This window comes from Miniopterus natalensis, chromosome 18, assembly GCF_054644295.1.
Source record: "Miniopterus natalensis isolate mMinNat1 chromosome 18, mMinNat1.hap1, whole genome shotgun sequence".
Lineage (NCBI taxonomy): Eukaryota > Metazoa > Chordata > Mammalia > Chiroptera > Miniopteridae > Miniopterus > Miniopterus natalensis.
Window position 1 is genome coordinate 28,637,359 of NC_142098.1, and position 14,465 is coordinate 28,651,823.

General features: G+C 47.5%; 1 protein-coding gene across 5 annotated transcripts in view; it reads left to right on the top strand.

The window, feature by feature from the left end:
- Window positions 1-14,465, top strand: part of TK2 (thymidine kinase 2) — a 60,393-nt gene that overhangs the window by 36,362 nt on the left and 9,566 nt on the right. For 2 of the 5 annotated variants that reach the window (XM_087827562.1, XM_087827563.1), the window contains exons 1-6: window positions 1,773-1,902; window positions 2,791-2,822; window positions 6,280-6,354; window positions 6,986-7,039; window positions 9,352-9,441; window positions 11,395-11,468. In XM_087827562.1, coding sequence (XP_087683688.1) covers window positions 1,788-1,902; window positions 2,791-2,822; window positions 6,280-6,354; window positions 6,986-7,039; window positions 9,352-9,441; window positions 11,395-11,468 — 440 coding nt within the window. In that variant the 5' untranslated portion in view covers window positions 1,773-1,787. Of the gene's footprint in view, window positions 1-1,772; window positions 1,903-2,790; window positions 2,823-6,279; window positions 6,355-6,985; window positions 7,040-9,351; window positions 9,442-11,394; window positions 11,469-14,465 lie in introns of those variants that run through there. The other 3 variants (XM_087827564.1, XM_016213152.2, XM_016213161.2) reach the window with 3 other exon arrangements.

Sequence of the window (14,465 nt, forward strand, 5' to 3'; positions counted from 1 at the left end):
CTTACTGCAGCAGCTTAGGTTGCAGGGCCTGGGCTTCATCTACCTCACATCTGGGCTGATTTTTTGCTACCTGACTCTGGATGGGTTTTATAGGTTTCCCTGCCCCCTAGTCCAATGTTGGTTGTGCCTTTGTTAAAAGATAAACTGAGGCATATTAAAAAATTTAAGAAATTTTTTGAGCAAAAATCGATTTGAATTGGACAGCATCCAGTCTAGCAGATAGAAAGGAGCTTGGAAGAGCTGTACAAAATGGAAGGCTTTATTGGCAGAAGGGAGCAGGGACAAGGAAGTTATACTAGGCAAAAAAAGGTGCTGGTTATTGCAATGCTACTTTCCTTTAGGGGATGGCAGATTCCATTTCTGGGAGAGCTGGAATTATAATTACGCTATGTCTTGGTTTGGTGATGTGGGCTTAGCATAAGCAACTCTATTTTGGGCCTGTTGTCTTGCTTTCAAGTCCTCTGCCCTTTTAAAAATCAGTTTGTTTATTTTTTTGAAAGTAAGTTGTATAAATTTTTTGGATATTAACCTCTTACCGTATATGTGATTTGCAAATATCTTCTCCCATCCCATAGGTTGCTTTTCATTTTGTTAATGCTTTCCTTCACTGTGCAAAAGCATTTGAGTCTGATGTAATCCCATTTGTTTATTTTTGCTTTTGTTGCCCTTATCTGACGAGACTGGTCCAAGAAAATATTTCCAAGACAGATGTCAGTGAGGTTACTGCCTATATTTTCTTCAAGGCATTCTATGGTTTCAGGTCTTACATTCAAGTCTTTAATCCATTTTGAATTTATTTTCGTATATGGTGTAAGACAGTGGTCCAGTGTCATTCTTTTGCATGTAGCTGTTCCATTTTCCTAATACCATTTATTGAAGAGACTGTCTTTCTCCCATTTTATATTCTTGCCTTCTTTGTCATAGATTAATTGACCATATATGCCTGGGTTTATTTCTGGGCTCTCTCTGTTCTGTTCCATTGATCTGTGTGTCTGTTTTCATGCCAGGACCATCCTGTTTTGATTCCTATAGCTTTGTAGTATAGTGTGAAATCAGGGAGCTTTGTTCTTTCTCAAGATTGCTTTGGCTATTCAGAGTCTTTTGTAGTTCCATACAAATTTTAGGATTCTTTGTTGTCTTTTTTTGTTTTATTTTAAATGCCTTCCTGAAGCATCTGGTGCATTTAAAATCCAGAGTTTTGATATGTCAAAGTTCAGAGGAGAGAATGCAGGCTGTGAAACAGGATAGATGGGCTTGAATTCCACCTCCACTGCATAATGAATGCTTCTGATCATTTAAACAAGTTGCTTAAGTTTTTGAGGATCAGCTCAGCTCGGAGAATGGAAGTGACAGTATTCACTTGTAGGGTTCTTGGGAAGAATAAATGACACGGTGAGTATGTGCCACGTGCCTCGCTAGAACAGATGCTCAATTAAGTAATCTCCCATAAGTATTAACCAATCAGTCGCTGGTATTATTGGCCATCCATCCTCCAGTCTTGCCACGTCATGGGTTCATTCTGCCAGCGTCCCGTTAGTGGGACGATTTCCTGCCTGCAAACTGCGAACCCCTCGCTCGAAAGTATTTTCACTCTCGGAGATAGGGTGGAAAGCGACGGGGTCTCTTTAAGAGAACCTACGGGGGGCGGGGGGCGGGGGGCGGGGCTAAAGGTCACCTGGCGCCCAGCCAAGGCGGGCGCGCGGAACGCACGCGGCGCGTTGACGCAGGCCAGCCGCTCGCCGCGCAGGAAGGCAGGGCGGACCAGCTGGATCCGTCCGCGCCCGCCCATGCTCCTGCGGCCGCTGCGGACCTGGGCCGCCCGGGCGCTGCGGCAGGAGGGCCTCGGGAGCTCCGCCTGCGGGCCGAGGATACGGGGGGCGCAGCGCCGGGCCTGGCCTCGGGGTAACGCGTCTCCGGGTACCACCTTGCTGGCGTCCGGCTGCGGCCCACGCCTTAGCGTTCAGCCCTGCCCGCCCCACTCACGTCCCTCGGCTCCTTTCTGAACCCAAAACCTCTTCTCGGAGGCGCGGGGGTTTACTCCTACTGGCTGCGGGAAGGGGCAGGGACGGCCACTGGCACGCACCCCAGACTGGAGCTGGCAGCGGGCGGGTGGAGCCTATGGGCGTGGGCTCCCATCCAAATCCTGGTCCGATTTTTTTTGGCCTCGGGGGAGATGGAGGCTGGGAGCTGCAGATAAACAGCCCCCAGCGAGTGGTGGGTGGTTTAGGCTCGGGCGCCCTTCCTCTCCCACAGGTAGTGGAGACCCTCCCTGTCAGAAACAGGAACCACTGTTAACAACCAGGGTCTTGGGCAGTTGGGTGGCACCTCAGACTCACCTGTGAGGTGAGCGGGCCCAGGCCTCTGCCCTGGGCCTAGAGGAGAAACCTGAGACCTGGGCCCGAAACCCATGACCGCTGCCAACTCTTACCTCTGCGCTGCGGGTGGAGGCCACTCTGCCTTTTCACTCGCTTGACACCAACTTGTGAGGATATAGATAGGAAATGTGTGGAAAATGGAAAGTATGAAATACTAAGTGAAAAAGCCGAGCACAGCCGGGGCCCAGACATGCCAACAGGACCCAGGTAGCAGTGGCAGTGTCACACAAGGTAGACAGCTGTAGGGGGTCTGCCTCTGTCCACCCATGGAGGGTCCCAGGTGTCATTGGAAAACATTCTCAGGTCAGGGAGCAAGCATAAAAATTACTGTTTTTGTGGTGGGTTAGCAAATTAGGACAATGAATAGTGAATCATTTAAAACTGAGTTTAAATATTGATTTCCTTTCTTCTGTAGATAAAGGAAATGAGAAAGAGAAAAAGTCAGTGGTAAGTCCCTCTTTTATACGTAATTTTTTTTTGAGGAGGGGAGGGAAAGAATATACACACAGTGAAAAACAGAAATACCAGAGGATCTCCAGGGATAGGGAGAGGTGTGTCTTCCTGCCTGGGCCTCAGACTCCCTCCCCAGAGGCCATGGGATATCATGTGATGGATGATTACTCATCATTCAGAGTCATGTTTTTGAAAAATATTTAATAACTTGGAAAAGCACTCATTATGCAAGAGATGAAAAAAACAAAAGGATAAAAATATATGAAGTGTGATTCAAATGAAATAGTATATAAACTTTATAGGGGAAAAGCCTAGGAAATAAATATTGCACACTGTTGCAGAAATTGTCTGTCTGGGTACGGGAAAATTAGGGAGTGTTAACATTGAATCTGAATGAGAGGGAGAGAGAATTTGGGGTGTGAGGAGTTTTCTCTTAGGTATTTGAATGTTAAACAGCGTTCCTTTTTTTTAAAAAAAAACTTAAAACCCACCGCTTTACTGAGTTTAATTTACATACCCCCAAATTCACTCATTTTAAATGTACAATTCAGTGAATTTTAGTAAATTTACAGAGTTGTACAACATCGCCACAGTCTAATCTTAGAACATTTCTATCACTAGGGAAAGAAACCTGCCCATTTGTAGTCACTCCCCCAGCCTCAGGCAACCACTAATCTACTTCCTGTCTATGGATTTGCTTTGCTGAACATTTCCTATAAAATGGAATTGTATAGCATTTGGGTTTTTTTGGATCTAGTTTCTTTCACTTAGCAGATTTTTGAGGCCCATCCACACTAGCATGCATCAGCATATAGCATGCCAAATAGTATTTCATTGTGTGGATGCACCACACTTTATCTGTTTACCAGTTGTTGGACATTTAGGCAAGTTTCCTTTTTACTACATATTTCTCAGGGTCTTTAATAGGTCTTTGGAGCCTGAGCCTGTTTGCCTCTGGAAAGCGTGGTTCTGATTAGACATCTGAATTGCGGTTCTCTCTGGAATTATGAGTGATTTTTATTTTCTTCTTTTAGTTCTCAGTATTTCCTACTGTGAGAATGCTTGTCTTCTATTTTCAGGAAAGATCAAATATTGCTATTTAAAAGTAAGGCTAGGTAGTGCATCGCAGAGTTAATTATAATCACAGGAAGTTGGAATCAAGGCCCACGAGAAAAGTGGAGATAAACTTCGGCACATCGCAGAGAGGTGGATCAGGCTGGCCACGTTCTCCCATAGCATGGTGAACATCTTTTCCTGGACTCACCTGTTACTTTCCTCCCATCCTCTCACTCATTGTGTGTTCGGTGGGTGCTGGGACTGACTGCTGAGTCCACAGGGCTTGGCACATAATAGGCCTTCAGTGAGCAGTTGAAAGACTCTCAAACACGAGAAACGTGCTGAAATGTAATAATGTTTATCTCTCGGTAGTGGATTATAGACGGTATTTTCTACTTTATGAATTTTTTCTGTTGTTTTCTTCAGTGGGTGTGCTCTCCTCTTACAATATTTTTAGATACTACTTTTAAGAAAAATTAAAGTCTTATTTGCTTGGCTCCTCTCTCTTCCCTCCGCGACAGGAACTTTGTGGGATTCTTCATGCCTTGCCTGCTCTACTGGGAAAACCAGTTATTAATCCAAGGCCTTAGATTTACCAACTCTTAGGATTTCATGGTGGGAGTTGAACAAGTATTTTTGGAAGAAGTTCTCATCTGAACAATATGTCCCTTGTAGTGAGCAAGAAAGAAACAAAGTCTGTGCAGAATGATGTTTGGTTGAGCTCTTTTTAAATATTTAGGAAGAGGAAACGTGGTTTCCTTTAAAGAATAGCAATGGAAAATCAAATTCACTAGTGCCCTAATGGGATCTCCCTTTTGCGCACTCCCTTGGCTTCATTTTATAGTTTCGAGTTCCAAAGTAGAGAGCTGGCAGGGAGCTGGGATTGGAGGTTGGCCTGGTGTCTGTGGGAAGTGTGATTATCCAGCTCTCCTGGATACCTGTCAGGATCAAGGCAGGAGGAAACCTACACAGACAACTGACAGAGTTTATAGGAGGTGGGGCAATTTGTTACCCCATGTTTTATGTAGGGTATGACTGAGTCTCCAATGAGGTCACGAGAAGGGATCTGCCAGGCCAGAGTGTGAGTTTCAGCTCTTTTTCCTACTAGGCCTGGTACCTTGGGCAAGTCACCTAAGTGGCCCACATTTCTCTAGGTACCTCCAGCCTGAGTGTAAAGGTCACCGTGCAGCAGAATGGGTCCTCTGCTGACTGTGTGTACCCCAGGGATGTCTAATAAATGTTCTCAAGGGCCAGTTTGTCTTATGTGGAACTGCCCATTTCCTCTGTGATCTGCTGGAACCAAAGTCACCAGCATTGTCCAGCTGAGCAGGATCTTGTGAGAATTGCTGGGCAGCAGGCTTGAGCGCCCCAGCCTGGATTCTAATTCTGAGGGTCTGGGTACTCTTCTGGTGCTTCCGAAGCAGGGGTCTGTGGACCAGCAGTGCTTGTCCTTTCTGCATGTTGGGATTACCTGGATCGCTTTACAAGGTACTGAGGCCTGAGTCCCATCTGAGGGATTGTGCTGGAATTGCTCTGGGCTTTGGCTTCCTTGTATCCATTTTTAAAAGCTCCCAGGTGATTCTAGCATATATTCAAGATGGAAAATGATTGCCTCGAGTGCTTTTTTTTCCCTTCAATGAGGTGCTTGAAAGGAAGTCCTTGGTTTTTGGCATACATAGACCCTGGGTAGCTGGCTGTGGCCCCCCCTCCTCCAGTGCTGTGACACCTCTCTCCCCCAGTGCAGTTAGTGTGAGCAGAGTGTAGGTTTAAGCTGTCCTTCCTGCTTCATTCCCTTTTTCAAGCCTCAATTTCTTCTGTGAAAATGTTAGGACCCACTTCTCAGGGTCTGGTGAGGTTCATTACGTTAATGGTGTATGTTACGAATCTTAGGTGCTCAACCAAGTCCTTCTCTCCTGTCCTAACACCTTCCAGTCCATGACTGAGCATTTTTTCCTGCACAAAGCTGTGAGTTAGGTTCTAGATAATATATGCATGCTTTCCAATCTCAAAGCCATTAGAGGTTAAGCAGAAAGGACCCTTAGGCCTAAAATCTAATAGTTTGAAGGGTTGAGCTAGGGAAGGGCAGAGCTAGGGTAGCCAAGGGAAAGCTATATATGGTCTATAGGGATTGGTGAAAGGGCAGGTCTGTCCTGGTGGGAATGCTCTGGTGGCCACCAGCCTTGGACCTAAAGCCTGCCACTGAAGGGGAGGGTCAGTTTGTTTATTACTAACAGTGGGACTTTGGGGGTTTCCCTTGGAGGGATTTTTTGTGTACACATTGAAATCTTGGATTGGCCAATTATGCTGTTTACCTGAGCCCCTCTCTAGAAATTCTTCCCTGACATTCCCCCAGGTGCTTGATTTCTGGTTCTAACATGCACTTGTCTTTTGCCAGATCTGTGTTGAGGGCAATATTGCTAGTGGGAAGACCACATGCCTGGATTTCTTCTCCAGCACAACAGAAATCGAGGTATGGTCTCCACAGCAAGTTGGAAGGAACCTACAAGTGCTTGACAGAGTAATTTATAGGGGGTGTGGACCAGCCCTGTCCGGTAGAAATATAATGTGAGCCACAATGCAAGCCAGAGAGGAAGGGATATTTGAACTGGATTTTGAAGGATGTATAGTTTTCCATGTAATGTGAGTTGATATGAAATGAGGTGAGGTAGGCATACTGGGCAGAAGGAATAGCATGAGCAAAGGCACAGAAGTGTATAAGGTTAGGGGAGGTTACTGTTCATTGCTTTCCTTTGGTCTCTTGTGACCTCTGGTACCTTCTCACATGCCCTTTAAGGTCCCCAGATGGACTTGGGTACTCTGAAAATCTTAGCCCCAAGAACACCATTTAAATCCTTTCTAGCACACACCTGCACAACAGTTTAGGGAGTATACTAAAGAAATAGGACTCTTAGCTGTCATTGTGCCCAGTGCAGAGATCAGAGGGAGGGGATGGAGGCAGAGCAAGTGTCCAGGGCCACAAGAGAGTTCCCAAGTGGGGAAGCTGGGCTTCAAGTCATAGCCTGAAGTGCCTGAAGTAGCTTCGCTCTTGGCTTCTCTCACCTCCCTGCCCAGCAGCTCTCTGATGTTTTCTTTCCCTGCAGGTGTTACCTGAGCCTGTATCCAAGTGGAGAAATATCCGTGGCCATAATCCTCTGGTGAGTGTGTTGTTTCCTGTGTGATCTGCCAGCTTCCTCTTCAGTGCCTGGGAATGGTGGTGCTGGTGCCTGAGCCTGCCTCATGCTCTGGGATTTTTCTTGCTCTTAGCTGGGTTGGAGGAGAAGCAGGAGGAAACAAATGGAAAGTGGCAGCATGCAGGTGTTCTGAGGTTAAGGATCTTGGAGGCTTGGCTCGACATGCACAGCGCCCAGGGAACTCCTGTCAGTGATCCCAGACTACCTCAAGTAGTCAGCCTTGGTTTCCGGGGGAGGGGGGCCCTGTCTCCTGCTGCTCATTCCACCCCCACCCTCTCCTAGAAAGAAACCCATTAGAACCCATGTGTCTTCAGGCCTATCCCCCTAGGACCTATCATCTCTAAGTAACCAGTTTCCTTGGTAAACCTCTGATTTGGATTTGCACTTGGCAATATCCAGGGGCTGCCTCTTCCTCACCCTGAAGCTACCTGTCTGCTTTCCCAAGGGTGGACCTAGCAAGCAGGGACTACAATGTGCTTGTGCCCCTTTTACTCCTTCCCCATTCAGAAGGCTCTGCTCTGGCTGCTCGAAAGAGAAGGGTGGAGTCTTGGTCCTGTAAGAGGGAGCTTAAGAAAGGGCTGCTGGTCTGGGAACCTGCCCAGTGATGTAGGAATGATGTTTCATTTTTCAGGTGAGGAAACGGCAGCTGAAATAAGTTGCCCAAGGTCACATGCTGGTAAATGATAGATCTAGGTTTGAACCTTGGACTAGGGGGAGCCTCTACTGTCCATTTCTAGCAACACAGTTGGGATCTCCTTGTGTGATTCCTTGGACTCTTGACTTCCACTAGGGGCAGGTACTGTCTAATTTGGCTCACTGTTTTTTGCTAGAACATAGCACACTGCCGAGCACTTAGTAGGTGCTTGTTTAGTTATTCATTTAACCAATAATTGTTGCCGGCTCCTGGTCTTCTCGCCCTGATTTTCCAGTGTGGGGAGGCAGAAGACAATGACATGTATGATACGGTGTGTAGTGATTGAAGCTATGAAGACATCTAGAGCAGGTAAAAGGATATAATTTAAATAAGGCAGAAACTCTCGGAGTTTTTGAATAAAGAATCCCAGAGACATGAAGAAGACGGAATGCCAGTCTTTCTCTTTGGGCATAACAGAAAAGCCTCAGAAACATCCTCACTCTGTAGGAAACAGGGAGGAGCCAGGGATGGATTATTAAGTAACAACTAGAGTTACAGTTGTTAGGAGTTAGATTTTACATTTCACAGGACACAGTCCCAGTCTCAGAAGTGTAAGTATCCTTGGTACAAAGAGTATTTCCAATGACAGTTTTATAATCAGGACAGAAAACCAGGATTGGTAGTTCTGTGAAAAGTCTCAGTCCATCACTATCTGAATTGGCTCTCTGATGCAGAAGGGTGTTTGTTTCTGCAACTGTCAGACAAGAGGGAGTGTTTCTCTCAACCTTTCTGAGGTTTTCTTTTCTACAGTTAGGAGACTGGTTTTCAGTGCAGAGATGGAGTTTCATTAGTTAGCACCAAGAAAAAAAATTAATATGTGGAAGAGAGCAGAGTAAGATTATTAGCAAGTGGAATATGGAGCATTAAGTGTTTTGTAGGTACAGGCAGTCAAGTGATGGAATGGGGCTTCTATTTTACACATTATAGCTAGGGAAGGAGTCTCTGATCAGGTGACATTTGAGTAGAGACCTAAACAAAGTGTGGGAGTGAGCCATGCACATAGCTGGAGGAAGAGCATTCAGACAGAGGGCATAGCAGATGCAAAAGCCCTGAGGTGGAATTGTGCTCGGGCATTTGGGGGACACTAAGGAGGCTCATGTGGTTGGAAGTTCACTGAGCCAGAGGAAGAATGGTAGGAGATGAGAGAAGATGGAAGTGATCGTCTAGGGCTCTGTGGGCCTTGGTAGGGGCTTTGGATTTCATTCAGAAGGCAGTGGGAAGTCACTGGAAGGTACTAAGCAGGGGAGTGACAAGAACTGATTTAGGTGTAACAGGCTCACTTTGGCTGCTGGATAGAGAATAGACTTCAGAGGCTCGGTGAACATTTATTTAATGACTGAATGAATGCTCCCTGAGGACTTTGTATAGGCTCCTATTACTGCTGTTACTGGGCTGTCCTGTAAGTAATCCAGTGTCTGTCTTTGTCTACTCCATTCTGAGGGCCCCTGTGACCATGCTGGGTTTATGTCTGGCCCCATTTCAGCCCACATAGGTTTTCTGAGATGGCTGTCAGGGACCAAAATGACCAGAGTCCTATAGATAGAGCACTTTGAGGTCAATTGCTACGTTCTCTCTTCTGCAGGGTCTGATGTACTGTGATGCCGTTCGATGGGGCCTCACGTTGCAGACATATGTGCAGCTCACCATGCTGGAGCAGCACACTCGTCCTCAGGTACCTTTCGGATGCTTGGTTTCAGCCTTTGTACTGTTTTCTTCAATGAGGGGTATATGATTGCCAGGAAGGGAACCCTCGCAAGGAGGCCTCGTTGGGCCTTCAGCCGCGGCTCAGCCTTCTCTGTTGTGGGCCAAGGTCTCTGTTCCTGCAGCTCTCTGAGGACCCCCACCCACAAGCCTCAGCTAGTCAAGATGTTGCTATGATACCGCTATGAGCCTGAGTCTTCATGACCCGACCCATGACTGGGCTCAACACCATTGAACTCAGTCCTCCTCAAAGTGTGTTCCCTGGACCAGGAGCAGAAGCAGTACCTGGGAACTTGTTAGAAATGCACATTTTCTGGCCCCATCCTGGTCCTGCTGAATCAGAAATTCTGGAGATGAGGCCCAGCAATCTGTGTTTTATCAAGCTCTCCAGGTGATTTTAATGCATGCTTTGTTTGTTCGCATGTTTGAGAATCACTCTCTAACCTTCACAAGGTCTGGCTTTTGGTTTATATTCTTGAGAGAAAGAACCTTATTGGCTGAGCTTGGGTCAGATGTCCAGCCCTGGACCAATCAGGTGCTGGTAATATCTTGGCCCACAAAGAGGCTGCTTGGGCCCCTTCCATCACTGGGGATGTGAATAGGGGCAGAGTCTCTTAGAAGAAAGGCTGGCTGAGGAGATCCTCATTGGCACCTGTGGTTCAAAACTGCAAACACAACCTAAGAGTTACGTTGACACAGCCATTTGGCTGGGTGGTTTGATCAAGGGTTGGGTACTTAGAACTATAGCTATCATTCTTCTACAGATGTGTGTCTTAAAGAGGGAAAGATATGAACAGAGCCATATGAATTTCTATTCCCCCTCTCCCCCCCCAGTGTCTGTCTAAATGATACAGGTTAGAGGATCTGAGGTTGGCACTTTTTTCTTCTGTTCACTTACTTTTCCTGAGCGGCAGTCACTTGCAAACCTGAATTGTATCTTTTATATCTTAATGTAATGGGACATACCATGAAGGATGCCGAGAAAGAAAGATGGACAGACTTGGAAAGATAAACAGAAAGAGAGATGGGTGGCTGGGGAGCTAGCAAAAGATGGGCAGTGGAAAGTGATATCAAAGTAAGGAAAGGATAGAAAAATAGAAGGGAGGAGATGGACAGATAGAGGCACAGGGAGAGGGAGTCAGGAAATTTGTGGGTTATGCTTTTGAATCTGCCCCTGATTTGCTGGTCCAAGGCCTATGGGTGCTGTGGGTGCATGGGCACTACGCTGCGTGAGGGCAGTGTTTGCCCACTTGGTGTCAAGACCAAGGGCCCCTCCTACTTCCCATTGGGACACTGGACAAAGGGAAAGGTCATCTGTGGAGGGTGTGAGCACCCTGCCACAGAGGGTTGATGTCAGTGTCATTCGATCCTTCCTCCTGGGCACAGTCCTTCCCAGTTTCCAAAGGGCTGCAGTGATCTCCAAACAGCCCTGTGAGAAGGTGACGAAGTTGGCAGGTCTCTCGACCTTGTGGGGTTCCAGAAAGCCAGACCCTGCGGCACTGATGGCATAGTCCCCATAATGTCACCTGAACCTCAGCCCTTTCTGGGCTCTTCCTTAGGCATTCAGATCTCTCTGCTTAAGCAAAGTCACCCTACTTAGGTCCGTAGTAATCACCAGACTGCACTTGACACTGCTTTGCTGGACAGCACTTGGCAGTGTTTCTAGCACTTCCCCAAACCCACAATGCATGTAAGGCTTACCGCTGCTGTGAAAGAGGCTGCTGCTGATGGGCCCTCAGCCCCAGCATTGCTGTGCTGGCCACTGAGCAAGTGTGTGGGGTGGAACCAGGCTGAACCTCGTGTTAGCTTCTCAATTCTTGTATTCAGCATAGATCATAGTCAGGGGGAGCGCAGGCATTCTTCAAGCCTTCCTGACCTCCTTCTCTTTGCTTGAGTTAGTGAGTAACTTTTTGTTTTCTTTCAGATATTACCTGTACGGTTGATGGAGCGGTCGATTCACAGCGCAAGATACATTTTTGTAGAAAACCTGTATAGAAGGTACCATAGTTTGCACAATTGATATTTTATTAGTTTGTTCAAATGAAATTGGAACTTTTTTATCCAGATGACAGATACTGAGTACTTACTATGTTGTATAGTTATCTATTATCACAGTAATACCGTGTAACAAACAACCACAAAACCTCAGTGGCAGACAGCTTTCTGCACTGATTGCTCAGTCATGTAGGGTGGTCAGCCAGGTGGCTCTGCTAACCTTGGTTGGGCTCTATGATATACCTGGGGGTCGGCTGGTCTAGGATGGCCCTGGCAGGGGTGATGAGGTGACTCATCTCTCTTTTCTCTTGCCTATCTCTCATTCTCGTTCTGGGGCCAGCAAGCTAGCCTGGGCATTCATTCACTTCTCACGGTGATGGCAGAAGACAGCAGCACCAGCAGAAATGCAAATTGCTTTTTCATTCTCAGCTTCATATTTGCTAACATCCCATTGGCCAAAACTGGTCACACACCCGACCCAGTTTAAGAGGTGGGAAGGCCCTTGTGTGTTACGTGGCAAAGAGGGAGGAAATGGGGAAGTAAAGATTTGGAGCGACTAGACCAATCAGCCTAGCACAGTATGCATATTTATGGTTTTTCCTCCAAACTGTCTTTTGCCCTCATGGGAGCAGACCCTGTCATATTGACATACTTGGAGAGGACTTCTGGTGGCCCACAGTGCTCTGGAGGCCTCAAAGGTGTGGGGCCCTCCATTCCTCTGCTCAGTTAACTGCTCATTTTTAGGGTCTTGGGCCTGAAGCTCCAATTTCTTCTGTGCCCCTCCCTTCTTCGCAGCTGTGTGCCTGGTCCCCTTCTCCTTGCCAGCCCCCACATTACTGCTTTTTCCTGCTTTGAGCTTTGGGGTGCTCCTGCCAGTCCCTTGCAGAGCTGGTCCTGGTACCTGCCTCCCACTCTGTACATGCTGGCTCCTTCTCATTTACAGCTGTCATCCTAAATGTCACCTCTCCTGACCCTCCCTAACCACCTGTCTAGAGAGCTCCAGCCTCTTGTTACTCTTAGTTACAACTATCTGTTGGTTTTCTTTGTAGTATTTAAGATAACCTCTAATTAGGTTGAACCATATGAAATTGTTACTATTTGACCAATTTTTACCTGCAAAAGTTGCAGTTTCATGTGGTTTAATTTAGTGTGTGTCTATTTGTTTGTCTATTGCATGACCCCCCAGAACTGGCCCGTAAACCCCTTGAGGACAGGGATCACATATGGTTTACTTGTCTAGCTGGGACCCAGCACTGAGCTGGCACCTGGTTGATACTTGTTAACTACTGTCTTACTGGGTGATGAGACCTGTGGCTGTTCTTTGGTCTCCAGTCCTACTTGTTACCCAGACTCCGGGCCCAGCTCTTTCATACCCTTTCCTCTGAGGGGGCCACAGAAAGGCTTCTCCCCTGGGTCCTGAGCTGCCATGGAGCGTGCATTTGAGCCTGTGTGGCCCTAGGACAAGAGGCTCTGCCCTGACCCACTCAGAGCATTAGACTCATGCTCTTGGGTCAGGGACAGCAACCAGGGCAAGTCCTGACTGTAGTTTTGTTCTCTGACCTCAGAACTCTCTGTGGGCTCTGCCCTCCCAACAGGCAACTCCTGATGCTGGTGTCCCACCCTCTCCCAGCTGCCTAGGTGTCCAGTGAGGCTGAGCTGTGTGTCCACTGCTCGAGTTCCACAACCCTCATTCTATCTGCTCTGTGCTCATTAGTGCCTCCACCAGAGAGGGGACAGGCAGAAGAGAGAAAAGAAGAGAGCCAGTGAACCCTTTGGTGCTTGTTTACTGCTTGGTGCTTGTTTACTGCTTGATGGAAGAGTGGCCTGAGGAGCAGACCCTGGGCAGTGGGTGGGAGTCCCTGTGACCCTCATGTAGCTGGGCTGTCTCTGTCTTCTAGTCACAGTCAGCTTGGCAGGGTCTTTGTGTCAGCTCATGGCTCTTTTTGGAGAGGGTGATCTGGAGTGGAATGACCAGAGGTCCCAGGGAGAGAGTGGAGTATAGAATTGGGTGGACCTGGTTCTCCTCCTGGCTCCAGGGTGTGTTTGCACAACCAGCTCTCACAAAGAGCCCTTCTTGTCTCCAGTTCCTGTCGTCTGTCTCTGCAGGAGAGCCTTTGGTACAGTTGCCTGGTTTAGGTCCTGTGACCTTTATATAGGCCCTTGATCTTCATGAAATTTGCCAGTTAACCCTCCTCCCCCGACCCCATAGGTTTCCCAGTTCCTGGTCAATTTCCCTAGGAACCCCTTGTCTTTGCCTGTCCCAGGGACAGTTTTAGCTGATGTCCATGGGCTTTGGTCACTCACACCCATAGTCCTTCATTATGACACTTTGAATGATGGTTCTGCATTTCCTGATCTAAGTGGCTCTGGTCCAGGTCCCTGGTCCAGATCACATGGCCTTGCCCTGGGCTGTTTTGTGGGTAGAGTAGGGAAAGGCTGTAGCTTTTAATCTTGTTGAACTGTTTTCCTGCCCTGGTCATTTCATTCGTATTTATTCCTCCCCCTGGCCTCCCAGAAAGCCTGGCATTTGTGATTAGGATTTCCATGGGACAATGAACCAGGGAAGAAATGTACAGTGTCTTGTTTCTGTTCTTGGAATCTAATGCTTTTACGTTCATACAGCCCCAGAGGGCATGGATTCCCCTGAAGACCTTGTTGGAGCCTTGAGACCCAGTTCTGGTATCATTTGATGAAGCCAGATGCTATTGGTCAGCGTGTGGGCTCTGGTGCTCTGGAGGCTACTGGGAGCACTGTGAACCGTGGTGGGCCAGACCACCCACTACGTTGGTTTCAGGGAGATGGAAGGAGGTTGTGCTCCTCAAGCCCTTTCACTGCAATCCTCCCAAGGGCGGAGGAAAGATCACACAGGCCGCCGACTCCCCACTTGTCCTCCCAGCCCCTGTGGCCCGAAGCAGGCTGCTAGCAAACTGGAAATTTCCTGGAAATATCCTCTTTTATGTTAGAAAGTCATTGGATTTTGCATTCTAGTCCACAACATAC